This window comes from Nyctereutes procyonoides, unplaced genomic scaffold (genome assembly GCF_905146905.1).
Source record: "Nyctereutes procyonoides isolate TBG_1078 unplaced genomic scaffold, NYPRO_anot_genome, whole genome shotgun sequence".
In the NCBI taxonomy this organism is placed as follows: domain Eukaryota; kingdom Metazoa; phylum Chordata; class Mammalia; order Carnivora; family Canidae; genus Nyctereutes; species Nyctereutes procyonoides.
In genome coordinates this window covers 39989741-40016295 of record NW_026575043.1, presented here as the reverse complement: position 1 = coordinate 40016295, position 26555 = coordinate 39989741, and the positions used below count along the sequence as shown (strand labels likewise).

The 26555-nt window shown below is 57.5% G+C and overlaps 1 protein-coding gene across 8 annotated transcripts; it reads left to right on the top strand.

Annotated features, from left to right (window-relative positions):
• The first annotated feature begins 3910 nt into the window (after positions 1–3910).
• On the top strand, positions 3911–26395 carry SMTN (smoothelin). Of its 8 annotated transcripts, XM_055322416.1 has the most exons (21): positions 3912–4064; positions 5770–5900; positions 10840–10988; positions 11369–11462; positions 11565–11643; positions 11737–11834; positions 12713–13033; positions 13122–13194; positions 13779–13850; positions 13931–14449; positions 14639–14811; positions 17913–18065; positions 18143–18218; positions 19290–19454; positions 19550–19612; positions 19828–19894; positions 20847–21020; positions 21217–21334; positions 21913–22064; positions 23035–23200; positions 26092–26230. In XM_055322416.1, exons 2-20 carry the CDS (start codon positions 5850–5852, stop codon positions 23177–23179), a joined length of 2742 nt encoding a protein of 913 aa, XP_055178391.1. In that variant the 5' UTR covers positions 3912–4064; positions 5770–5849; the 3' UTR covers positions 23180–23200; positions 26092–26230. The 8 variants fall into 8 exon arrangements, with proteins under 8 accessions (XP_055178392.1, XP_055178393.1, XP_055178394.1 ...); XM_055322417.1 differs by lacking the exon at positions 23035–23200 and having other exon boundaries at positions 3911–4064; positions 12776–13033; positions 26092–26395; XM_055322414.1 differs by lacking the exon at positions 23035–23200 and having other exon boundaries at positions 26092–26395.
• The last annotated feature ends 160 nt before the right edge of the window (positions 26396–26555 follow it).

The following is a 26555-nucleotide window of genomic DNA, read 5'->3' as shown; positions in this document are numbered from 1 at the left end:
CTGCTTTCAGCCCAGGGCGTGGTCCTGGAAACCGGGGATCGAGTCCCACGTCGGGCTCCCTGCATGGAGCCTGCTTCTCCCTCTGCCTGTGTCTCTCCCTCTCTGTGTGTGTGTGTCATGAATAAATAAAATTTTAAAAAATTAAAAAAAAAAAAAAGGATTTCAGGTTCAAGTCCTGTGTGAGGTATGGGCATGGCCTGGCCTTGCTGAGCCTGTCTCCTTCTCTATAATCATGGTCCTACCTCACAGGGCTAGAGCTGTGAGGGTCTTGGTAATAACAAATTGCCACTCTTGTATTAGAAGGGTGGTCTGGTGCCAGGCTCCAACCTACTGAGCAACAAGTACACAGGGCCCCTATCATGAACCTAGATAGATGTCAGGCATCAGGGAACCAATCCCTGAGAAGTCAGAAGAGGTCCAGGCCAGGCCATTCAGAATCCTCTTCTTTCTCCATGAGAATGTGTTCCTGGGGTTCACGGGCATCTCAAACCTCCTTCTCCTTCCCAGAAGCCATTTGCCTCCAAGTTTCCAAAGAAGAGTCACTCCTTTCCCAACCCTCAGCACTTAAGGCCAGGCCCCCTTCTCCAAGGCCGGAAGTTTATCCAGCACTGTCGCTCAGAGAACACAGCAGCTGGATGACATTACAGAGGAGACAGCCTTGCCAAACTGGTTTGCCAAACAGGTCCCCAGTCCTGCTTCAGGGGCTGCTGGCCATGAACCATGGGAGCCTCAAGTTCTGCCCATGAGGAAGAAGGTTACAGCCCTTGGATCCTGCCAACCCCAGCAAGGACCAGTTCTCAAGGACCTCCTGCTCCAGCTTCACCTGCTTGACTTTTCCCCCAACAAAGCCCTCAACGGTCCTACCTCCCTTCCTTTGTTCATGCTGTTCTCTTCTCCAGATGGCCTTTCCTGTTCCCTTCCTCACCATGCCAAACAGCAAGTGAGGACTTCATTCTGTACAATTTTCAAAGGCCAGATACTGTGTCTCCCCCTACTCTGACCAGGCTGTGAGACCCCAGTGGCAGGCCCAACTGACTCACATTTAACCCTCCATTCCTCCCCATGCCAAGCAGTCCCCATGCCCAGCTCCTTCATAGGCCCAAGGTTCTGGCCTTGGCCAGCCTCACAGCCACATGTAAGCATACCCCAAGGGGAGGTCTCCCTGAAAGCCTTGGGATTTTATGTTGTGTAGTCTAGGGAGAGGGCTTAGGGAGCTCAGGCCATAATTCGTCCATTGTGCAGATAAGGAAACTGAGACTTTGGAAGTACCAAAACTTTGCCTGGGTCAGGGCCCCAGCTAAGACCTGTCACCTAGCGTGCCTTCTGCAGGACCCTAGCTGGGGGGAGGGGAAGCCAGGTTGATTCAGGGATCTGGCACTGCCAGCTTGGTAAAATATTTATTCTCAGACTCAGGCACTGGAGCAAAATATTACCCTTGGCCTCTGAGCTGCTCTAGCCACTCCCCACTCTGCCAGTCCAGGATTGGACCTGGAGGAATTCAGACCCTTCTGTTATATCCCCTTGCCCTGGGAGGGCCTGAAGCAGACCAATCCAATCCCCTCATTTTGCAGATGGAGAGACTGAGGCTGGGGCCTCTCTATTGCCTACAAGATATGTGCACTTTGCTCACCTGGCATTCAGGGCCCACCCCCATCTCCATTGCCTGCTTCATCCACAACCCATCTCTCCTCCTTTTTCTACTTACAAACCTCCCAGCCTTTACTCACACTATTCCCCTGCCACAAATACCTTCCATGCCTTTCCCCCATCTTCTCTGTATGATAGATTTTTTTGCACCCTTCCTCAAGGATCAGTTTGCAGATCACCTCCTCCAAAAAGTCTTCCAGAATTTCCCCCATGCTAGAGGCAGCAGGCTGGAGGAAAGGACCTTAGGTATGGAGCAGAACTCCACTCAAGTTTGAATGTCATTACCAGCCCAAAGTGCCTTCACCTCCCTAAGCTGCTGCTTCTGTAAAATCCAGGTAATACTTATCTTGCCCAGTGTCCAACTTGCAATAGGTCAAACCCTGTGTCTGACATGCAACAGGTGCTCAGTTAATGGCAGACCCTCTTCATGGGATGTTTACTCCTTCCTGCGCTGTGGCTGGAAGCTTCCCAGGTACTGCAACTTGCTACCCTTTGATCTTTGTTTTGCCACCACCATCATCCTGCCCCACCCTTGGCAGGGAGGAAGGAAGAGTCAGGCCAGTAGGTCTGGAGGAGGACCCCAGCTCTGAGGGTTTGACAGTGGGGTGGGACCCACACACCTCTTCTGTACTGCCAAGACCTGGTGAGCGCGTGTGCAACATATTAAGTCCTCGGGCACAGACACACCTGTGTAGTTCCTCCCAGCCTGAGGGACCAAGGGGCAGGGTTAGCAGGAAGCAAGCCATTCACTGGAGCTGACAGCCTCCACACAGGCAGGCCTTGAGAATCCCAGGTAGCCTAGGTGTGCCCCACCCCAACAGAAGTTCCCAGGGCCACACGAGGTTTGAAGTAGGACCAAATTGCCTTGGAGGGTGCTCACCCTCATTCTGGAGAAGAAATGGCACCTAGATCAAATAGAGAGGGCCTAGATGGGGCCTACCCAGAAGAAGGGGACCTCAAACCATGGCCTCCAAATGGGCTCTGTTTGCTCCTCCTCCCATGTGACCTTCACAAGTCTCTTTCCTCCCTGTGCCCTGGTTTTCCCATGTGTAAAGTGGATGTGGGGAGGAAATAAGATGACACCTTTTAAGAGTCTGGGAGTGTATGGGCCTTTTCTCTAGATGGGGGTGAGGTGGGGTGGGTGGGTGGTCACAGATCTGGACAGCAGGGCTGCAGAGCTCTGCTAGGGCAATAGGCTGAAACCACTTCCCCACAACCCCACATCTCGGTGAGTAAAAGCAGATTCTGGGCTCGAAAGGTGCTGGGATGAGTCACAGTTCCACTACCTATCAGCTGTTGTCCTCAACGGTAAAATGGGACAGTAACCCTGTGCTCAAACGGTTGCTATAGGGATTATATACCTGGTACATGGCAAGTACAAAATAAATGTATTATTTTTATTTGGCAGACAGGACTCCAGATCCTACCTCCGGCCTCCTTGAAGAGGCAGGGTTCAATGACCCTGGATCTATGGATTGGGAGGGCCCTGGGCCTCCAGCAGCAGATACAATGGCTTTCCCCAGTGGATCTGAGCTCTTGGGTTCCCTGGCTGACTCCTGCTGTTGTCTTGGCATGTTGGCTCTCTCTGGGCCTGTTTTCCCCATTTATTGAATCAGTGTCTGGACTTCGTATTCCCTATTAAGGACTCCAGCGCAACCAGAGGCGGACCCTGAGGGGCCTCAGAAGGGAGAAGCCTGATAGATGAAGGCAATGTCTGTGCAAAGGTGTGTCGACTGGGGAAGGGTTGTTGTGATTGATCCTGCTTCACCTGAGATGCTGCTTGAGATGCACCAACATAGGGTCGACGCCCTGCTGGTCACAGTCCGTGCTCTGAGGTGGCCAGGACCAGGTGTCCCAAACGTAGGCTGGGCTGCAGCCAAGCCCAGATGCTAACGCGAGAAGGGGGCGGAGTCGGGGGAAGGGACAAGGTCTCAGGAACAAAGAGGAGGGCGGAGAGGGGCTGTTCTGAAGACTCCGCGAGTAGGACGGTCCCGGGCCACTCACCCCGGCTTTGGGTGCCGTCGCCAACTTTGGTGCAAAGCTGCGTCCTCCTGCCGACGCCCGCCCAACCAGCCAAGGTCCGGGCGGCAGTAGCCCCAAGACGACAGGCCCCTAACCACTCGGCCCGCGCGGGGCGGGGCCTGCCTAGGGGCGTGGCCGTCAAATTGAATCTCCCCAATGGAGCACGAGGGTGGGCGGGACCGTCCCTAGAATTGGCTGGTGTGGCGGCGCGGGGCGGGGCTGGCGGGGCCGCCGGCGCGGCTGGACGGGCGGCGCTTGCAGAGGCTCGGGGACGGTTGCTGAGGGGGACTGGGATCCCGGTCGCGGCGCCTTCCGCCTGACGGCTCCCAGTCTGTCTGTCGGATCCCGAGCGACCTAAGCTGAGCCCGCGCCCAACGGGTGGGCCGGACGGAGAGGTGGGTGTGCAGGCCTCTGGGAGGCACCGCGACCCCCGACGGGTCCTGGGGGTGGAACCCGGATATCTGGACAGGGGTTCTGGGACTCCCAGCCACAGGGGCTCTAAGCCATGGGATAAGGTTCTAGACCGCGGGAAAGGATACCATGGACCTTCTGGAGGCTCCACGACCCCCTAGGGGTCAGGGGTCAGGGTGGGGGGCACACACCTTGGAGAAGGTCCCACGTTCCTCTGAGGCCTCTCTCAATCCCCGGGGACCCCAGACTGTATGTGTGACAAGGAGCCCTGGAACTGAAGTGGGGCAGCGGCAGGAGTCTCTAAGGAGAAATACTTCCTATAGTCCCCTGGGCGTCCCGGCTTACGCATTAGGGACTCCTGCCCCTCAGCAGACATGGAGGAGCTCAGAGTGTCCACAGAACCTAAGTCTGGTGATTACGAAGTGACACTCTTGGGGGGCACTACTCCCAAAGTAGACAGATAAGAGGCAAGGACCCCACCAGAGGGAAGATGGGTAGTTACACCCATCCAAGCCTAAGGGGACGGGAAAAGCAAGCAGCCACTTGAATAGGCAGGGTCTGAAGAACTCTGTGTGGATTAGGACCCCCCCCCCATCAGACACCTTCACCGGATGGGGTGACTCGACAAGTGACTGTTCTGGGGAGGGGGAAGGCATGACTGAGGGATGAATCAATGTGGGGTGGGGGTAGCATTTCAGTCAACATACATTAACTAAGCGCCAACTGTGTGTCAGGCCGTCAAATTCCATAAAGACCTGAGGACTACAGAAAGAAGGAAGGAGCTGAGAGGTTGGGCCAGGATTTAGGGAACCATTTTGATGGGCAGTAATGGGGCAAGAGGGAATATCTTGAGCTCCTAGGCGCACTTTGGAGGGGGGGCTTCAGGAGCCAGAGATGGCCACGATTTTGATTAAATCCAGCCCTGCCCTCTGGGTCTTTGGGATCCTCCTTCCCCCTGTGACAAATCCCTGGCCCTCTTCAGTCCTCGCTTTGCCTATCCAGAGGTTGGACAGATCAGGTTCTGAAGGCCATTCTATCTAGGGAGTTCAATTCTAAGTGTGTAAATTGTTGGGAGGAGCTGGGTACCTGGACACCTGGCTTCATGAGGTTTGGACAATTGGCATCAGGGCGAGGGCAGGAAGAGGAGGAGAGAGTAGTGTATATTGAGAACTGCCCTGAAGAAGTGGAAGACAGGATGTTACCTCCGATGGATTAGATCACCTGGAGAAATGAGGGGTAACGACAGCTAGGATTTGGATATAGGTGAAGCCCACAGCCAGAGACCAAGCTTTTGGTCAGGGAGGGGGCTGGGCAAGTCCTGAGGATAGGTGGGTGGGGCAGGAAACTGGAGTCTGGCGGGCACCCCCTGGTGGTGAGAACAGCCTGGTGGGCCTTCTTAATCCAGGTCTCTGCTCTCGCGGTTTGATGCTTAAGATAGGCCCAGTTTTGACCACACAGCTGGCATCAGGTTGGCTGGGCTGGAACTAGGGACTTCCACCCTTGGTTTGTTAAATTTTTAATATACCAGCCTCGGGCAGAGGGCAATTCCCAGCCAGGATTTAATCAGGTAGCAAGGATGAGACACCCAACAGATGATCATGGGTTACAGAGGGAAACTGAGGCACAGAGCCCAAGTGTCTGTGGTTTCCAGAGGCCCCAGCAGGCCTGATTCATGTCTGTCCTCTGCAGAATTCCCTGAGCTGGTGTCAGGTGCCACGGGCACTGGGGATCTCACCAGGAGGGGACGGACAGAGCTAGGGGCCAGCAAGATGGCGGATGAGGCCTTAGCCGGACTGGATGAGGGAGCCCTGCGAAAGCTGGTAAGTGGCCCAATCATCCCCACTGTGATGACAGGCAAGCCAGGTCAGAGGCAGGGCCTGTCCAGGCTACCTCTAAGCTGACAAGAGGAGGGGTGGGAGGAAGGGGCAGGGGGAGGGCCCATGGGAACAGGACTAAGCCTGTTATGCATGGCTGATGCAGAGGACCCAGTAGCATGTGCCTATCCATGCCAGGTGCTAAGGCCTGGTCCCTCCCAGCCCCCCACTGCCACCACCTGTTTAAACAGTAACTCCTGAGGACTCACCCATGTGCAACTACAGGTGTGGGGAGGCTGGATTTGCTCACCCAAGCAATAGCCTGGGCAGTGCCTGCCCCTGGAAGCTGGCCCAATGATATAGTAAAGCAGTGATAAAAAATGCTGGGGGAAAAGGGGGTGCCTGGGTGGCTCAGACTCTTGGTTTCAGCCCAGGTTGTGATTTCAGGGTCCTGGGATTGAGCCCCATGTCTGGCTCCTCACTCACTGGAAGTCTGTGTGAGAATTCTCTCTCTCTTCCTCTGTCCCTCCCCCTGCTCCCACACACTCTCTCTCAAATAAATAAATAAATAAATAAATAAATAAATAAATCTTTTTAAAAAATGCCAGGGCACAGCAGAGGTCAGGTTTGGTGCTAGACCATCTCACAGAGGCTGTGACCACAGCAGCAGCTCCAAAAGCCAGGAGGGCATTATGGCTCAGAGGGGTGAAATCACCTCCCCAAGGGCACCCAAAGAGGGTGTGCCAGGATCCAAAAAAAAAACCCCAATGAGGGTCATGGGGGACCAAGTCTTGGGTACTTACCCAAAACCAGAAGAGCCCATAAAGAGAAAGGCCCTTATAAGCTCTGTGACTTCTAGTGTGTCATTTTACCTCTCTGAGCCTCAGTTTCTTTACCTATAAAATGGAAGGGGGAAATCTGTGCAAACATTTATCTAGGTCTTAGAGTTGGCATGGGGATAGGATGAGGCATGGACCCAGATCTTAGGATGGAATAAGGATAGTCTCATTCTCTTCCCAGCTTCTTGAGCGCCCTAACCGTAGCCCACCCATCCCCATGCACAGAAGGGCTGTAGGGCAAACACAACGGGCCAGGTCTGTGCCCACTATCAAGGGCAGGGAGCTTCGGAACTGCAGGAGGGGCCAGAGCCCCGCCCCCCCACCCCGCCCTTGACCTTTGTGAGGGTGGGCAGTGTGTGTGTGTGGGGGGGGGGTTAAAGATTTACCTTCCCTAGGAGAAGGCGAGTGATCAACCCACCCCCATACCATTCTTCTGGAGGCAGGGGTCACTGGGCAGTTGGCCAGCGCTGACACGACCTACCCAAGGGGTCAGCCTGTGTGGCCTCGGACCAGACCCTTAGGCCGGCCCTGAGCCTAGACTCTAGGGTGTCAGCCACCGCCGGCGCGGGCTGTGTGCCCGACTGGTTTCCCACAAGTTCCCACCACGTCAGCTCAACCTCTTTGCGGGAAGTCAGCCGGGGATAGTAGAGGCAGAGTTTTCCAGAAAGAAAACCAAGTCTCCGCGCACCCCCATCTGCAGGGGTCCGCTGTGAGGCCCTGGGTTCCCAAGTCGCCACCCCCCACCCCCACGTGGAATTTCAGAGAAGCCACAGCGGGAGCAGCCGTCCGCCCCGCCCCGGCCGGCCCCGCCCCTGGGAGAGGACTAAGTAGACGCGGCCCCTCGTGTCGGACCGCGAAGCCGCCCGCCGTCTGCCTCACGGCCGGCGCCCGCCATTGCCTCGCCCGGGCCCCGTGAGGGTCCCCGCCCCAGGGCCGGTCTGGCCCCCGCCGGCCTCGTGGCAACAACCGGGCGTCCCCAGCCGGGCTCCTCCCCGCGGGGCCGGGCCTTATAAGGGAAAGCTGGCGGGCGCCCCAGCCCCGGGCCGATTCGGGGACCGGGCAGCCGCTTCCGCCGCCGCTCCCGCACATTCCTGAGGGCCGGGCGGGGTGCCAGCGCGGGACGGGGGCACGTGGGGGCGGGCGCGCCGCCTTCCGCCTCGGTCCTGGGTTCGAGTTTGACCTCCGGCGCGCCCTGGCCGCGTGACCTCGGGAACTGCTTAGGTGCTAGGAACTTCGATTTCCTCCCCGTGACCAGAGACCTTAAAGCAGGCGGTGGCCGAGGTGGGGTGGGGGGCTTCCCGTCTGGCTCGCAGCCGGGCTCCCCACCGGGCGCCTAGCTCGGGCGGCCCGGGGAGGCGGGGGTGGGCGGGCGCCGGGCGGCGGTTCCGGAACCTGCGGGCGGTCAGCGCCCCCTGGCGAGGCCTCGCTCGGCGGCCGGTCCTCCAGGGTGGCTGCAGGAGCCCGGACTGCGGAGGTCTGGCAGGTCTTCTGCGCTGTGCTGAGGGGGAGACTGAGACCCAGAGAGAGGCCGGGGGCCGTCACGCCCCGCCCCCCACTCCCCAACAGCGAGGGCAGAAAGGCCCCGAGACCCGGCCCCCCGGGAGGAGGAAGTGCCCTCTTTCCTCCCGGGAGAATTTCACTGGGCAGTTTCGGAAACCGCCCTATCCCCTTCCCCTTCCTTCTGGTAGACAATGGCGCTTTATGCTTCCTTCCCTCCCTCCCACAGCCACCTCCACACACAACAGGGGGGCCTGAGAGGGCGGGAACATAGGCCACACAGCAGGGATACTGTGGGCAGACAGTATCCAGGCTCTAAGGGAAGGGTCATGCTGGGGGTTGGCCAGTGGAATGAGGTTGTCCTCCCCCCCAGCCCCACCCCACTCATTTGGTGGGGGGATCGGACAGAAGATCCTATTTTCCAGAGGGGGACAGTGGTAGCCAAGTTTCCACATCAGGCTATTTTCAGGGACGAAAACCTCATCTCCGCAACGGAGGGCATTGAGAAGGGATACCCAGGAGGCAGCTGGCTAGTCGTTGCATCCTTTAGCCTCTTTACCCTCCTGTCCAGGGGGACTGAGCCAGTTGACCCTCAGACCTACCATCTCCAAGTGTACCACAGAGGGCTCTAGGCCTGAGGCCAGGACTGGGGGTGAGAAGAGGAGCCTCATTCTCCCTCCTGCTGCTCTAATAGGCCCCCTTTGGCCATTACAGTTCTCTCTAGTCCAGGCGAGAGGGCTCCTTACACAGTGGTGCCCAGGTCCTTGAGGTACCCACCATGGCAGACAGACCCCAGCACCAGAGCTATTTTCAACTCAAGGGAGACCCTGGAGTCAGAGAGACCTGGGTTCAAATCCTGACTCAGTGCATTTGGCTGTGAACAAAAGACTTCTGCCCCTCGCGCCAACAGTTTTCTCATCTGTCAAATAGGAGTAATAAAGTACCTAGGGTTTCTGTGAGATGAGGACAAACTGGGGGCTCAGTGCAAGATTTGTCATATAGGTTCTTGATAAATGTCACTGATGCCTCATATCTTGTACTCACTTGCCCTTGCTTTTTTACCCCCTCCTGAGTGGCTGGAAACAAGGAGGGGGTGACATTTACTGCATGCATAGCTATGCCAGGGGATCGCAAGTCACTGCCCCCACCCTCACCCACTGCCCTGAGGTAGGAGCCATTGTTCCATTTGGCAGATGAGAAAACCAGGACACAGAGAGGTTAAGGACATGCTCCTGACTACCCAGCCAGGAATGGACTGAGGCTGGAGCAAGCTGAGAGTTTGACCTGAGCCTCAAGGGATGCTCCCATAGCTCCTCAGAAATGTGGAGCCTGAAGGAACCATGGAGGGATCTGTCCCCCAGAGCTCTCTCTACTCTATTCAGACTAGGACAAGTGACCGAAAGGCAGAGTGGGGCCAGCCCATACACCCTGCTGAAACCTATCCTCACCACCATGTGGTCCCCCATCTGGGAGTAGGAAGGAATGATCGGGGAGGAGGCTTAAAGGAGGTAGAAGTTTCCTGGACCCTATCCCTGAATGATTTCCCCAAGCCAGGCCTCTCTCTCTTGAGCCACAGAGACCGTAGGGAGGAGAGGTGCAGGGAAGGCAATAGAGTTAGCTGAATCTTGGGATGCGTGGGTGGCTCAGTGGTTGAGCATCTGCCTTTGGTTCAGGCCGTGATCCCTGGGTCCTGGGATCGAGTCCCGCATTGGGCTCCCCATAGGGAGCCTGCATCTCCCTCTGCCTATGTCTCTGCCTCTCTGTGTGTCTCTCATGAATAAATAAATAAAATCTTAAAAAAAAAAAAAAAGAATTAGCTGACTCTACCCAGAGAAGGTGTCCTTTCCTGAACCTAGTTAGACCAGCTACCCCCAACTTCCCAGGGATTGAGGAACTAAGAAACCGGTGGGAGCACCTGTTCCCCATTGATGCCCTCTCTGGAGCCCTGGGTAGACCCTAGTACAGTTGTGTTATCTGTCTGGGGAACTGACCCTCCTATTCTCAGCCCTGGCCCCTTTGATAGTGGTTAGGACTGGGTCAGTATAGAGGAAAACAGCCCCTAGCCAGGCAAGAAACTAGGACTCCTGGGCAGGTGCCCCTGCCTCAGTTTTCCCATCAGTCCAATGTGGATGAGGCTGCCACCCCCAGCAAGGCTATAGTGCTTTGGGACCAGAACATGGCTTCCTCTCTCACAGGGTGGATTCCAGCTGCCCTAATCACCCTTTCCTACCCAGGGACACTGTTAGGAGCCCATAGGGTGACCTCCTTCCTCCTGACTCCCAGGCTCTTGGGGGTTTGATGAAGGACTCAGACAGGAGTCAAATCTCAGGAAGCAGTGCCTGGCTTGGCAACTGGCACAGGTGGGCAGTTGCTGGTTGCCCATCCTGTAAACCATAGTGCACAGTGGGCTGTCCAGAAGCTCTGGTTCCTTGAGCCCAGTCTCCCTGAGACCCTTGGGTGGGTGGTAGGGCAGGCTTGTGACAGGCATGTGGCAGAGAGAGTAGAGACAGACCACTCATTGTGGCCCAGGCCAAGCTGTGGGCAGCTGGTGCCCGCCCTCCACCCCGGCAGCCAAAATGACTTGCCCCTCACCCCCGCCTGCCCCACAGTTGGAGGTCACAGCGGATCTGGCAGAGAGGCGGCGCATCCGCTCAGCCATCCGGGAGTTGCAGCGGCAGGAGCTACAGCGTGAGGAGGAGGCCCTGGCATCCAAGCGCTTCCGTGCCGAGCGGCAGGACAACAAGGAGAACTGGCTGCAGTGAGTGGCCAGGGGACTGGTCAGATAGGTGGGAGGAGTATGTATCAAGGCTCAGCTTGTGTTGTGCAGGCACAGGTGTGTCTGCTGCCCATCTGGGCATGCAAATGGCAGTACCGGCAGGATCTGGAATGCACAGGGATGTTTACGGGCCTGGACCACTCGCCAGGCATGGAGTCCCAGACACACCCATGTAGATAGCACAGCTGAGCCTGTGCTCATGTAACATGGGCATGCGTGGGCCAGCATGTAGCCAGAGGGTGTGCACAGCTACCTGCCCCTCTGCCAAAGTTCTGGGTACCTTGTCCTGGCCCCTACCCTCAGCCCACATCCTCCAAGATTTGGCTATGGCAGTGGGGGTTATAATCATGATGTCCCTGCAGCTCTCAGCAGCAGGAGGCAGAGCAGCGAGCTGCTCTGGCGCGGCTGGCAGGGCGGCTGGAGTCCATGAATGATGTCGAAGAGCTGACTGCACTGGTGAGGCCCAGGCCACGGCAGGGGCTGGAGCAGAGGCCGGGGCAGGGCAGGTAAAGCCCTGGACTCCACAATCCAGCCCTGTGGCCTGCTTCTCATCCACAGCTGCGAGGTGCCGGTGAGTATGAAGAACGCAAGCTGATCCGAGCTGCAATCCGCCGCATAAGGGCCCAGGAGATTGAGGGTATGTGCCCTACCTGGCCCACCCTGTGCCTTGCTACATGCTACCCACAGCACCTCCCAGCCACTCAGCTGACATTTTCTCCTTCCCTTCCAGCTGCCACATTGGCTGGGAGGTTGTGCAGCGGGCGTCCCAACAGTGGCTCAAGAGAGGAGAGCAAGGGGCGGGCAGCACACAGGCTGGAACAGTGTGAGGTAAGGGATGTGAGCAGGATGGGAGGGTAGCCCAGTATCCTGTGTCCACAGATGCCAGCAGCAAAGAGCACCTGTGTGTCTTTGCTAGACTGGTACTTGACTGGAGGTGGGGGGTGTCTGGGGGACTTCTGGCCAGATGTCCCCCAATCCAGACTTTGCATCTACCCAGGCCTTCCCCTCAAAGCTACTCTGTCTATCCTACTCCTGAGTATGTCTCCCATTACCACCCTGCTGGTCTCCCTACTTCTGTGCCTACCTCTTACCTGCCATGGCCATCCAGCCTCCATTCAATAGCCAATGCAATCTCCCTGAAATGCAAAACTGACCCTGGTACCTCTCCAGCTTACACCCATCCTGAAGCTGTCCCTCCCTGTCCAGACAGCCCACAGCCATACTTTGGCTTATCAGGACTTACGTATTGCACCCCACCTGACTCGTGGAGCACTGTTCACAGAGTTGACTATTCTCCAGGGGCTGTGGATGAGATCAAGCCATGTAGATTCCCTAAGTGGCCAGGAGAGGCCGCTGGGTCCCAGTCCCTGAAGGACTACCCCCACATACACACCCTCTGATTAACCTGGCTAGATCAGGAGTCAGGGGCCTCTGTTCCAGGGATATATTAAGATCAGGAATCGCCAGCAGGTCTCCTGTCATCCCCAACCCCTGACATAGGATCTGGTCCTCTCTGAACCACCCTTGACTAGACATTGCCAGGAGGTTGGGAAGTGAGAATCAGAGACCGCCCATGGTGTGCCAGTGTTCATGCATAAACAGGTGTGCCCACAGGAAGCTATGCCTAGCCCCTCTGCTTTGCATGCCCTGCCCTGGGCACCTGCCAGCCTTGGGAGCCATTGCTGCATCCTGTGGGTCACCCACAGGTGCCAGAGCAAGAGAAACAGGAGCAGCACACAGAGGTCCCAGAGCCAACCCCAACCCCTCAGGGCACCAGCCGGGATGTGACCACAGTGACACTCCTGCTGCGGGCCCCACCTGAGGGCACACCCAGCTTACCTGCCTCACCTGTCAGTTCACCCACCACTGCTTCTCCTGAGCCTCCACTAGAGCCTGCTGAGGCCCAGTGTCCTGCTGCTGAGGCTGTGGGCAGCCCCGAGCCACCCTCCAGCCCACCCAGGGCCACCAGCCCTGAGCCCCAGGAACCGCCAGCCACCCCCAGCACTGAGAGGCAGGTGGTCAGCAAGGTGAGTCTGGATAAGGGACAGGGATGCCAGGCAGGTGAACTCCTTGGTTTGGGAGTCAGGCCCTGCCAATGCTCTGTCTCCCCTGCAGCTCCTGCCTGGCCCCACAGAGCCCCCAGCTGTCCAAGGCCCCACCAAAGATCCCTCCAACACAAAGAGAGCAGGTGAGGGTCCTAGGAGGGGTAGCTACAGGCCTCTCCTTCCCTGTCTGGAAAATGGGCTTTAGTGCCTAGATAGCTTCAGCTTCTTCAAGGCTAGGCAGTCCCTGACACTCCTCCCACTGCCCTGAAGTATCCCCACCCCTCCTGCCCCGCCCCCCCACCCATGGGCAGAGGCCTCCCTGCAGCCTTGAAAGGCAACGGGCCTCAGGCACATTCTTTTCCCCAATAAGGGAGCGCACCCATCTCAAGCTGAGGCCATGGGCAGTGCTGGCCAGGGGGGGTGTCCCCCATCCCCATCAACAGGGAAGATCTGGGCACCCTTCCTCCAGCCCAAGCCTAGCCACAGCCCCCAGGAGTGTCCAAGTCATCCTAAGGTCAGTGCAGGAGGAGGAGGAGGAGGAGTCTATAAGAGAGATACAGTTGAGTGGGGAGGCAAAGAGCTAAAGAGGTATAAAACAGGATGGGGAGGCTGGAGTACAGGAAGGGCCTGGAAGGTGTGGACGAGAGAACTGTGAGAGGTGGAACCCCCATATCCACTCTCCTTTATCTTCCCCCACTTGGCCACCACCATTTCTCCAAACTGCCAGACCTGGCCGGACCCCGTCCCTGCCAACGCTCCCTGTCTGTGCTCAGCCCCCGCCAGCCAGCCCAGAACCAAGGTACCTCCTATTCTCACTACTGCAGACTCGGGGCAGCACCTGTCCCACCAAGTCACTGATAACCCTCCTATCCTTTCCAGAGCCCCCCAACCCTGCCAGCGGACCTTCCCTATTCCAGCGGGCTGGCTCTGTGCGGGATCGTGTGCGCAAGTTCACATCTGATTCTCCTATGGCTGCTGGGCTCCAGGATGGCCCACCCCGGTTGGCCCTGGGTGCCTCAACCCCCACAAGACTCCTGGGCCCCTCCCACATCAGCACTACCCCTGCCTCTTCCAAAGGCTCCTCCTCACGGGCCCCCAGTGACACCTCCTCCCGAATCAGCAAGGAGCCACGGGGAACAGCCAGGCCCCTGGCCCAGCTTCAGAGCTGCCCCCGGGAGGAGGGCCCCAGGGGGCGGGGCTTGGCTGCCAGGTCCCTTGAAAACAGAGCAGGGGGGCCTGGGGCCCTCTCAGAGGAGCCCAGTGCCCTGCTTCCCATGCCTGCCGGCACTGCTGAGCCAGGGGCCAGTATGAAGACCACATTCACCATCGAGATCAAGGATGGCCGTGGCCAGGCATCCACAAGCCGAGTGCTGCTGCCCACAGGCAACCAGAGGGCAGGTAGGCCTCCCTGCTGTCTCCCCACTGCTGGGGATGAGTGCCTGCAGCCAGCCACCTAGCTCTGTACATAGGACAAGTGGATTCAGGGTGCCTCTGAAGAGGGTGTGCTGGGAGCAGGGGGCACCATTAACCTTGGCTGGCATTGCCCTCACCGCAGCAGATCTGACAGTAGCCCTTCTCCCCCTCCAGAACTGACGCTGGGGCTACGGGCGCCTCCCACCCTCCTGAGCACCAGCAGTGGGGGCAAGAGCACCATCACCCATATCAGCAGCCCTGCGACCCTGGCCCAGCTGGGTAGCGTCACTCATGTCACCAGCTTCAGCCATGCTTCCCCTGGTAGCCGGAGAGGCTGCAGCATTAAGGTGAGCCCCCTTACTCCCCCGCCAGCCTCACCGTCCATTAATCTTCTGTAGACTGCTTCAGGATGTAGGGCTAGCAGGGCTTCTCTGCTCTGCTCCTCCTCCATTGCACACACAGGGAAACTGAGGCCCAGAGAGAGAAGGTGGTGGTGCCAGTTGGTGGCAGAACTAAGGGCAGACCCTAGTGGATCAGCCACTAGGTATGTTGGAAGCTTACTCTGTACTGGCTTCAGGCTTCCCACATGCTGATCTCTGGTCCTTACTACAGAATTGGTTGGTTCGTTCTTAATGAATAGATGGGAAGATGGAAGCTCAGAGAGGATGGTGAGGGCTTGCTCCCTCTTCCTGTGGCAACCCCAGTGCTCCTGCTCCTACTCCACAGTGGAACTCAGCCCCAAGAAGCAAAGCTGCTGATCTGTTCATCCAAGATCAGCCTGGCCTCTTAGGAGATTGAGATTAGTGATTACCATCTGCGTCAACATCTCTGGGGAGGTTGGGCAGAAGCATCGATGGGGGGACAGGCAGGGGGTGCCTAGTCAGGTGAGGCAACAGCCTAGCAGGTGCCACGGGAACTGAATACCCTGCACCCTTCCATTATTCATTCCCGAGCCTAGGATCAGCTGGCTGGGAGCTCAGCTGGGGAAGGGATCCCCAGTGGGCTGTCCGGCTGCCCAGGTAATGTCCTCTGGGCTGCACTGGGGACTGAATAGGACTTTGGTTGAGGTGAGATGGCTAGAGCCAGCTTTGGGCCTTCTCTGGGGTGACAGGAGAGGGTGGGGGCGAGAAAGCACCCTTTCCCCCACAGAGCAGGACCTAAGTGCTCTCTGCCAAGGGGGTGAGGGGATGGTGGCAGAGGTGGCCATGGGGTGTGGGTGGGAGGTGTGACAGTGAGCCCTGCATCTCATACCACCGACTCACCTCAGTTTCCCCATCTAAAATCAAGGGGAAGCAGAAAAGTGCCTAAAATGTGCTCAAAATCTGTGGTTGGATCCAAGGGCCACAGGCAGGCCAGAGGATGTTTATGTCAGGGACGAGACACTTGTTATAGCAGATTGCTCAAAGTCCCGTCTCTCTGTGCCTCCATTTCTCCCATTTGTTCAAGGCTTTCTAAAACCACATGGCCTAAAGGCAAAGGCGTGCAGGCTCTGGAGTCTGGCAGACTGGATCCTCACAGCTAATGTAAATGGTGGCCCAGGGAGGCCCATTCCACACTCCATGCCTCGGTTTCCTCATCTGTGGGGCCTGGGGCTGTGGCCTAGGCAGTCCTTCAGAACCCGTGCAGCTTTGCTGTGCTGCCAGTCTGTGATCTCTGCAGGGCCAGGGCCAGGCCTGGCGGTCTGCCTGTTTGGGCAGGCCACCCATCCCCCACAGCCCCCTCCACAGGGAGCCCAGAATAGGTTTCTATTTGGGCCACAGCCCCAGCTGGCGGGTGGCAGGCTGGGAGGCCGGGAGGCCAACAGGGGCGGGGCAGGCCCACTGCCCTTGCCTGCGCCCTCAGGCCAGCTGCAAAGACTCTGACACTGCCAGCCAGAGGCAACTGTCCCTACCACTGTCCCCATCGTCACCCCATCATAGAGCCCCTGCCATCACCATGCCGGGGGTACCGGGGCCTGGGTCTGAGCTGGCTGCAGCCCTTGAGGAGAGACTGGGCTTGGCATTGGAGGAGCTGCGGGCAGTGGCCGAGGCAGGCCGGGCGGCAGTGACCCAGGCAGCTGAGGCAGCTGCCTCAGCCATGGAGCCAGTGGCCCGGGCAGCTGAAGAGCTGCGGGTGGAGACGGCAGCACTGAGCCGGCGGCTGGATGCGCTGGGCAGGCAGGTGGAGGTGCTGAGTCTGCGGCTGGGGGTCCCACTTGCGCCTGACCTTGAATCTGAGCTGGAGCCCAGTGAGCTGCTCTTGGCTGCTGCCGACCCCGAGGCCCTCTTCCAGGCGGCTGAGGATGCTGGGACCCCCGTGGCCCACCCGCCTGCCTTCAGCACCCGCCGTCGCTCCTCTGCCGGCCCTGCCCACAGCAGCAGTCTCGTAAGTCCCTACGGGCTGGGGAGAGCGGGTGGTTTTGAGCAGATTCTGCCTCTGCTGAGGGGCCTTAGGTGTGCCGCTACCTTCTCTTGGTCTCAGTTTACCTATCAGCAGAGGGACTGGGATGCTGGTGCTCCAACACTCAGGCGAAAGGGTGCCAGGCTCCTGGCCCTGAGGCATGCGTGGTGGCTGCCCTAGCAGCCCCTGGTCAGGGCCCAGCCCCCAACCCCCACTGCTACTCTGCCTCAGCTGGGCTGAGTCACCCTAAAGCAGCTGCCACTTCAGCTCTCCTTACCCTCACAGCAGATAGAGAGGCCCTGCCAAGAGGGGAGGGGCTGTGATAATTGGGCTGGGGGCTCGTCCACAAGTTGTTGGAAGATGGCCTGGTGGGGAAGGGTGCTGGGTTGGGGCTGAAGGCCCCTTAGAGGGAGCAGGGAATAGGGGCAGGCTTTGGAGAGGACTTGGCTCTGGGCAATCCCAGTCAGACACCTGGTCAGGAGCCCAAGGGCCCTGGTCCAGCCCCTTTGGGGTGTGTGTGTGTGTGTGTGTGTGTGTGTGTGTGGCATGTGCTGCCTGGACATTGGCCCAGGAGGACCCAGACCTTGGGAACTGCCAGGATGGAGCACAGCCTGCCTGGGAGGGGGCTGGGAATGAAGCAGCAGAAAGAACTCAGGTTCAAGAGTTAAGCTACCTTCAGCTCAGACCTCAAGCTACATCACACTTATAGAATGACTGTGGGCAAGTTATACAGCTACCCTGAGCCTCAGTTTTCCTTTATGTTCCACGGGGACAGCAAAATCCCAACCATTTATACAGTGCTTACTACCAAATTCAAATGACCAGTATTGGCACCACTAATTGTATTAGCACAATTCCAGGTAGATGGGAAGCCCTACAGCAAGGCTGTCAGTACCTCTTCCCTGAATCTGACAACAATATGACCATCCTTGCATGGGCAGTCTAACCGGTTAGTGGTTATTTCCAGGCTATACCCGCAGACCCAGAGCCCAGTTCCCTGTCTGCTGGGGGCATGCTTGGTTTCATCTATACCCCTCCTTAAAGCCCATGCCCTCTCCCTATCCTGCAGATGGAGCCAGAGCCAGCAGGGCCCCCCTCTGCGGCAGTGGAAGTGGCTAATGGCGCCGAGCAAACCCGAGTGGACAAAGCACCAGAGAGGCGGAGCCCCCTAAGCACTGAGGAGCTGATGGCCATTGAGGATGAAAGCATCCTGGACAAGATGGTATGGCCAGATCTGGTGGACTAGGGGTGGCCAGGGGGCAGGGACCAGGTGGGTAATGACAGGGGCTCTATCTGCAGCTGGATCAGACTACAGACTTTGAGGAACGGAAGCTAATCCGGGCTGCACTACGTGAGCTCCGACAAAAGAAGAGAGGTAGAGAGCCACTTGCCCCACTCCAGATCCAGCTGCCCCATTTCCCATCTGTTCCCCTTACTCTGGGGTCCACTCATGGGCACTCCAGTTCAGTAACTGCCCTACCCAGCTTCTTTTCTAGTCCCAGATGGATCTGGCTTCTCTCTTCCCTGGCCCCTTCTTTCCCCCTGGCCACCCTAGTTATACCATCCCCAACCAGCTTTTCATCTCCTTCCCAGACCTAGTTACTCCTACTCCTACCTACTCCTCCTTGGATCCCATTGCTTCCCTACGTACTGCCAACTACTCCTTCCCTGAATCCAATACTCCTTCCCCCAGCTGCTTTTCTCTCCTTGAGATCCACTGATGATAACCACTGCCTCTGCCCCCTGCTCCCAACCAGCTTCCCCTTCCGTGAGCACAGCTCCTTCTTGGACCCAGCTATTCTTTCCCTCAGATTCTAGATTCATTTGCTGCTTCAGATACTCTCTGAATCTGACTGCTCCCTCCAGGCACCACCGAGGATCACCTAGCCCCTGTGCCCACCCACCTACTTCCTTAGGCCTCATTGCCAGCTTCTCTCCCAGCTACTCTTTCCCTGGATTAAATTACTTCTCACATACCTCCAATTCCTCCCTCCTTGGATCTAGATATTTCCTCCTCTAGCTACTCTTCTCCCACCTAAGACCCATTTAAAGGCCCACGCAGCAACTAGCCTCACTCAGCTTCTCCTTCCCTGAACTCTGCTACTTCCTCCCTAGATCTGCCTATTCCCTCTTTAATAAGCTCCTCATTCCCATAGAAACTCCCTTCTTGGATTCAAATGCTCCCCCCTTTGAGTTCAGCTATTCCATATTCTCTTGTCCATTTCCGTGAGTCCATTGCCACACACCATACCCCACCACCTCTTCCAAGTGACAGCTACCCGCTCCCCCTCAGCTACTTCTAAAAAGGGCCCTTGTCCCCTGTGTCTTCAGTATTTCTAACAAGTTGCCCTCCACCCCATCTTGTGTGCCCTGTGTGCCCGTGCATATGTGCTGTGTGGGTGATGGGTGGCCCTTCTGGGCATGCATGGGGCATCCCCCCGCCCAGACCAGCGGGACAAGGAACGGGAACGGCGGCTGCAAGAGGCACGGGCCCGGCCAGGGGAGGGCCGTGGCAACACAGCCACAGAGACCACCACGCAGCACAGCCAGCGGGCAGCCGACGGCTCAGCTGTCAGCACTGTCACCAAGACTGAGCGGCTCGTCCACTCTAGTAAGTGATCAAGCAGGAAGGGCTCCAGGTGGGAATATAGTCACCCCACCAGCCCCATGCCTCACATTCTTCCTCTCACCCCCTGGCCCTTCCAGATGATGGCACGAGGACGGCCCGCACCACCACAGTGGAGTCAAGTTTTGTGAGGCGCTCGGAGAGTAAGGCTGCCTGCTGTCACGCTGTGCCTGCCTGCCTACCTCCTCACACTCTTCCTCAAGCTCTCTCTCCGTACCTTCATCTGTGTGTCTCTCTGTCCAGCAGTCACTGTCTCTTCTCTGCCTGTGGCTACCACCTTTTGCCCTAAACCCCCCACACCCTATCTCCTGATGTCCAGCCTAAGCCTTCACCCTGCTCCACTTCCCCTTTCTTGTAGACGGTGGCGGCAGCACCATGGTGCAAACCAAGACCTTTTCCTCGTCGTCATCCAAGAAGATGGGCAGGTGAGCACAGGTACCCATCCCCAGACCACAGAGGAGTCAGTGGCACTGGGACCCCACTGCACACCCATTCTACAGAAGGGTAGACCAGGGTGCTGGGAAGGTGACAGGCATACAGGCAGGGACAGTCAGAGTAGGAGTCAGACCTCTCCTGCTCCTCTTGCGATCTCACCTAATCCTCAGCCACACCACTGGGGAGGCCAGAGAGTTGCTCAGGATCTCACAGTCTGAGTGGCAGCGATAGCATTGAGCCCTTAGAGAGGCCTGCCTGCCACTGAGCTGCCTGGTGGCACTGCCACTTCCCAGTATCTGCAGACCATGTCCCATGTCACAGAACACTTTTGCACCTTATTCTTATGATAGAGGGAGGACCTCTATCATACAGAGTGTATCAGGGCTGTTGGATCAGAATTGAGGCTGGGAACCAGAGGAGTCCAAGACCTTTGCATCAGAAAGACCTGTGTTCAAGTTCTTGCATTGCCCTCCCATGCCCTCTGAAATCTGAGGCCTGATTTCCTCAGAGGGGCCTGTTTCCTCATATTTAGTGGAAACTATAAGGGTCCCTCCTTTCCCTTGTGAGGTTTAAAATGGCACATAGGAAAGGCTCAATAGACATGAGCTGTTATTATTGCCATCATTAAGATCATGCTGGTGGGCATTATTAGTTGATAGCACCCAGAATCTGAACTCACCTGTAACTCGATCATAGTGAGGCTTCTCAGAGAACTCCCCAAGGGCCAAATTCGTTGAAAAGAGTGGCTCCCACCTTCTTGTCCTTTGAGCCTCAGTCTACTCTATAAAATGGGTATGATATGGACATCTTCCCTGCTGGCGAGCATTGCGGGTCATGGATATACCGCAGGGTGTATGCGGAGTCTGGGGCACAAGACCCCTCCCTTGGCGAGTGGGGGTCGAGGCTCAAGAGCACCCAAACAGTCGCCTCCCGACCCCTCAGTATCTTTGACCGCGAGGATGAGGCCAGCCCACGGCCCGGCAGCCTGGCGGCACTCGAGAAACGCCAGGCGGAGAAGAAGAAAGAGCTGATGAAGGCGCAGAGCCTGCCCAAGACCTCAGCCTCACAGGCGCGCAAAGCCATGATTGAGAAGCTGGAGAAGGAAGGCGCGGCGGGGTGAGTGGCAGGGGGCGGGGCGGGGTGGGGCCTAGTCACAGCGCGGGGCGGGGCCAGAAGCGGGACGCTGCGGTGGGAGCTGTGCTGGCCGAGGCCTGAAGGACCGGGAAGGCGGAGTCTGGGGCCGGCTGGGCGGGGGCCGGCGGAGGCAGCGCCCCCTGCGGTCGTGTGACGCGGCCCCGACGCGCCCCTACAGCAGCCCTGGGGGGCCGCGCGCAGCGGTGCAGCGCTCCACCAGCTTCGGAGTCCCCAACGCTAACAGCATCAAGCAGATGTTGCTGGACTGGTGCCGAGCCAAGACACGCGGCTATGAGGTGAGTGCTGAGAGGCCAGGCAGCCTGGCTTCTTTCTCCTCCTCCCAGCCCCTGCCCGCAGCTCTGCACCTCCCTCTTGGCGGAGCTCCTCACCCCCTGTGCTCTTCGCAGCCCCTGTGCCTGGCAGCGAAGATGGAAGCCCGCTTTGGAGATGAGGAAAGGCTCAAATAGGACACACAACATGCCCTAGATTCCAGAATAAATGATTAAGTGGCAGGGTCTAATGAGGGCCCAGTTCAGAGCCAGACCTCACCCTTGAAGTTCCCTCTCATTGCTTTTGGGAGGATGAGTGGGGGCTGGGTAAATTTCTATAAGTAAGGGAAGCAGTGAAAGAGGCATGACCATGGTCTTAGCTGGGTGGAGCTGGTCCTCCTGGTTGCTCTGTGCCCATAAGTAGCAGATATGGAGCTGACAAACTGAATTGAAGGACGTTCATGTTACCACTGCCCAACTGCTGTGCAGCCTTGGACGAGCTACAGGGCCTCTCTGACCCCAGTTGCCCAACTCTTGGAATGTCAAATGCTGGGGGCATAGCAGTTATGGGGAAGCTGACCAGTCCTCCCACCACCTATACATAGCACGTGGACATCCAGAACTTCTCTTCAAGTTGGAGTGATGGGATGGCCTTCTGTGCCCTGGTGCATAACTTCTTCCCTGAGGCCTTCGACTATGGGCAGCTCAGCCCGCAGAACCGGCGTCAGAACTTCGAGGTGGCCTTCTCATCTGCTGAGTAAGTGTGGGCCCCAGTCCAGCTGCCGTCAGCTGGGCATCTGGGGCTGTGCGTCTGGGCCAGGCTCAGCTGCCCCAAGGCCCCTGGAACTGGCCAGCTGCATTGTCAGACAGCGGCTGATACCCCCTTCCCGAGAAAGCCCCTGTCCTCTCCACCCTGCCCACCCGCTGCTGAGCGTGCCAGGTGCCCGCCGGAACGAAGGAGCCGCCCGCCCGCCTACCAGCCCGGGCCAAGGCCCACCAGGTGGCCCTGTCCATATCCTCCATCCTCCCTCTGCCCCCTCCTCCCTCCTCTCTCTCTCTCTCTCTTTCTCTCTGCCTTTCTCTGTCCTGCTCTCCTCCCTATCATCAGAGCTTCCTGCTCCCACGGGATCCCGGCTGGAGATTCCAAAAGGAGGCTCCTGGCCCGGGCACCGTGCCTGCCCAGCCTATATAGGTGTTGCCAGAGGCTTATATAGGACATCAGCAAGCCCTCCACTTTGGAATCGTTACCCCGTCTGCTCACCTCACCCTCAGCACCCTCCATCTGTCTTTCCTTTTCTCCTTTTCTCTTTCTGGTCCCCCCAGATTTCTTCCTCCTCCCCCTCCCCCACCTCCTCTCACGCCTCCCTCACCCCCCCTCCCTGGGGCACAGCCCTCCTCTCCAACCTCAGTGCCAACGCCATTGCCCCCACCCCGTTCCCGCTTGCCCCAAGAGTTCTCTGCACCTGTGACTGGTCTGGCCCCCCACCCCTGTCTGCATCGCACACCATTAGTGACGGGTAGTGAGCGGCACGTCCACGATGGGGAAGGGGCATGCGGGGAGGGCCGGCAGATTGCAGCACTGAGAATGTAACTGAACTCTTGTCTCTGTGTGTGTGTGTATGTGTGTGTCTCTCTGTTCTCCTCCCCTTTCTCTTCTCTGCCTCTTCCCCCTCTTCCCCTCCTGGGCCCTGCTTCCCTGCCCCTTCCCGGCCCCCTACCCTCCCCAGGACCCATGCGGACTGCCCGCAGCTCCTGGACACAGAGGACATGGTGCGGCTTCGAGAGCCTGACTGGAAGTGCGTGTACACGTACATCCAGGAATTCTACCGCTGTCTGGTCCAGAAGGGGCTGGTAAAAACCAAAAAGTCCTAACCCCTGCTCAGGGGCCCCACGGTGAGAAACGCCGCCTCGCCCACCTGCGCTGTATGCTGGAATCTGACCAGAGGGGCACAGAGAGAGACCTGGGAGGGGGTGGGGGGCGCAATGGGACCCTGAGAAGAACCAGAAGGAGCCAGATGTGGCCCCACCTCTGGTAGTTCAGGGCCTAGCAAGCAAGACCATTCTTCTAAAGGGTCCTGCTCATGTGATGACCCTACATGAGCAGGCCTGAGATGGAGCAAGCCCAGGAAGGAACCCCAGAGGAGGCATCTGACACGGCCTGCAGGTCCAGGACAGCTGTCTGAAAAAAGTGCAAACCTAGCTGGGATTTGAGCAAGTTCAGGCTAAAGGAGGGAAAAGGAGTCCCAGGTGGACGGATGAGCCTATGCACATGGCTACAGGCGAGAGAGATGGAGAGCATGGCACAGCCAGCAAGGGAAAAAAGTTTAGTCTGGGTATGAAGGGAAGAAAGGGGCCACAGGAGTTTGAACTTTCTCCTGAGGACAAGAGTCCTAAAAGATTTCCAAACAGAGAAGGAATATGTGTTGTCCGGTTAGCATTCTAGAACAAGGATCGGATGAGGGATGAGGAGGGAAGGAATGGGCTAGATAGCTGGAGCAGCTTAATAAGAAGTAGGACAGGCTTCCTGATGTATCCAGTTGGGGAGAAAGAAGGAGGCTTAAGGAAGTCTGCTAGGCCTCTGGTTTGGGCACTGGGGAATTGGTGGTATCACACTCATTGGAGAGCTCAAGAGCAGGGCCAGTTTAACAGGAAGATGTTTCTGGATCTTTAAACCAGCTCTGGCATTTTCTCTCTAGTCACCTCACCTCAGGGCCACAGTAGAGAATTCAGGTCCTGAGCTAACTGTCCATTCCAGACAATGCTGCTCAGAGTAGGAGAAAGGTGGCTCAGCGTCCTGGAGGTTTTAGGTCAGAGACAGGGCCAGAAACTAGAATTCCAGGCTCCCCACATAGTGGCTCTATTCCTTACCGCATCACTTTTCCCACCCATTGTGTAGAGAGAAGAAAAGACAAGAGCTCAGAGGGTATAAGGGGATTGCCCAAAGTAATGTGAATCAGGGACAGAGCTAGTGGTGCATTCGGATGCCCCTTGGGGCTTGGAGCCACATGGTGGGCAGCCCACATGTGTACACATATATCCAGAGAAGCCATACAGGTGAGAGGAGGATGGGCTTGGTTCTGTCTCCAGGTCATATATGGACTTAGGAGCTGCTGCCCAGCAGGCTGGCCTGGAGGGAGAGGGGCCCTGATCCAGTTGGAAAGTGTGACTCAGCCGTGCTGTTGCTCGAATTGCCCTGTGTTTGGCCTGTCACTGGGGCAGCTGGAGCCCTGAGCTGTGAGCCCCAGTGTAAACAATGGCTTTATAAGGTCTCTAGGGAAGACACCAGAGATGGGAGGGAGTTCCACGTTGGGGAGCCCAGGATCCCTGGGGAGATAGCCACAACTTGAAGAAGCTGCAGAGAGAGGCTGCCTTTTTCACCATAGTATAGCTGGGGAAATTAATCCAGAGATGACCTCAGGGACACATAGCACATCAGCAACAGAGTCAGAAACTCCCTCATTCATCCTAAGTGCTCCCAAGGTCTCAAATGAGGCAGAGAATTTGTTGTTTTAAAGATGGAGAAACTAAGTCACAGAACAGGGGAGAGCTTTATCTAGTACATACAGCTGATCACGGGTTTAGCCTGGGCTGAAACAGAGATCTCCTGCCTCCCAAGCTTCTTCCATGAAGGAGTCCAGGTGAGCTGGGAGTAGGCCCCAACCCTACCATTGTCCCAGGTTTGACCTCGAAGGCACAAGATGGGAGGAGGTAGTCGTGGGTCCCTTGGTGTGTTGGCAATAGGAGCAATTCATGCCCTTACACCTTCCCTGCCAAAGGAATTCAGTTAACATGGACTGATGGGAGGAAGCAAGGCAGAAGAGGTCTTGCTTTGGGACAGGAGGGGGAAATGGAGCCAAGGAGCAAACTTCAGCTTTAGAGCTCTGGGACTATCAATTGCTTAGTAGGCCGCAGCCCATTCACCCCAGAGTGGGGAGATGGCCCCTGCAGTAGGGAAGATGGGGCTCTAGGTGGGTATCAACACCCGGGGCTAGGGTGCTTGAGTCACAGGAGGCCCAACCCTGCACCTGCTAGGCTATGGGGCTTGAAACATGATTCCTGCTCTGTGACTCAGTTTCCCTCTCTGTAAAGTACATCTAGCACTCTGGAGGACAGAAGGGCAGCCCCATCCTTGAGCATGTTGTAGATGAGCCTGTCTGCATTGGTTGAGACCCTCATCTGCCTCCCCTGCTCTACCCAAAGCAGGTGGTAAGGGTTAAAGAACTACCCACACACACACATACCCACACACACACTCTCTGTCCTCCATCTCACGTAGCAGGATTGTCCCCTGGGCCTCTCTGCAGGAGGTACCAGGCCAGGCATCTGGGAGATAATCCAGGGCACAGATGTTCACTGGGGCAGGTCCTGGCTGCAGAGCAAGATTTCCCATTGGTAAGGCCCCTCTGGATCCAATGGCCCAACCCAGAGGCTCCTGCCAGCAGGAGTCTGCAGTGAGGGTGTGCAGGAGGTAGTCCTCCAAAGAGAACATGGGTGGGGTCTGGAGTCTGGACCTTGTCCAGAGTGGAATGGGGGGCATGGCTCTCCTCTCCCATCTTGACCTCCACTTGCCAGGACTGGCTCCCCATAGTGACGTTTCTAGGCTTGGGTGAGTGGAGCCTGGGGTTTCCTGTCTTTCCGGAAGGCTTTTACCCCGTCAGTCAATCAAGAATCTGGAGTTTATGGAAGATCAGCAGGCTGCCAGCAGTGAAAAGACTTCCGGGGAGAGGGTAGCTGCAGGAGGCGGGCTCGGTGCTGACAGCCACCCCGGTACCCCCTTCCTGCAGGATGCTGGTGGACTGCGTGCCCCTGGTGGAGGTGGAGGACATGATGATCATGGGCAAGAAGCCCGACCCCAAGTGCGTCTTCACCTATGTGCAGTCGCTCTACAACCACCTGCGGCGCCACGAGCTGCGCCTGCGCGGGAAGAATGTGTAGCCTCCCTGCGCGCACGGCCCGCCTGCGGCAAGCTGCACCCACCATCCAGGCACCATCCCCTCCCTGTGCGCCTGCCCACTGCTGCCCTGTCTGTCGCGACACCCTCCCCTGCATACACACGCTGCGTTTTGATAAATTATTGGTTTTCAACGATCCTGACTCCTCTCTACCTCTGCGGGGTGTCGAATGGGGGGGGCAGCTTGGCAAGGTGTGCAAAAAAAGCCACTCCAGCGGCTAAGCACTTGGGGATGCTGGTCTCTCGGGCATATGGGGGGGGGGCTCCTGTTCCCCACCCTCCCGTAGCAAGGAAGGA

Coding starts and splice junctions, on each gene's coding strand:
- SMTN (XM_055322421.1), top strand. CDS start 5,850: ATGGCGGATGAGGCCTTAGCCGGACTGGATGAGGGAGCCCTGCGAAAG. Junction 18,066..18,142: donor AAAGCATCCTGGACAAGATG/GTATGGCCAGAT, acceptor CTCTATCTGCAG/CTGGATCAGACTACAGACTT. Junction 21,021..21,216: donor GAGAAGGAAGGCGCGGCGGG/GTGAGTGGCAGG, acceptor GCGCCCCTACAG/CAGCCCTGGGGGGCCGCGCG.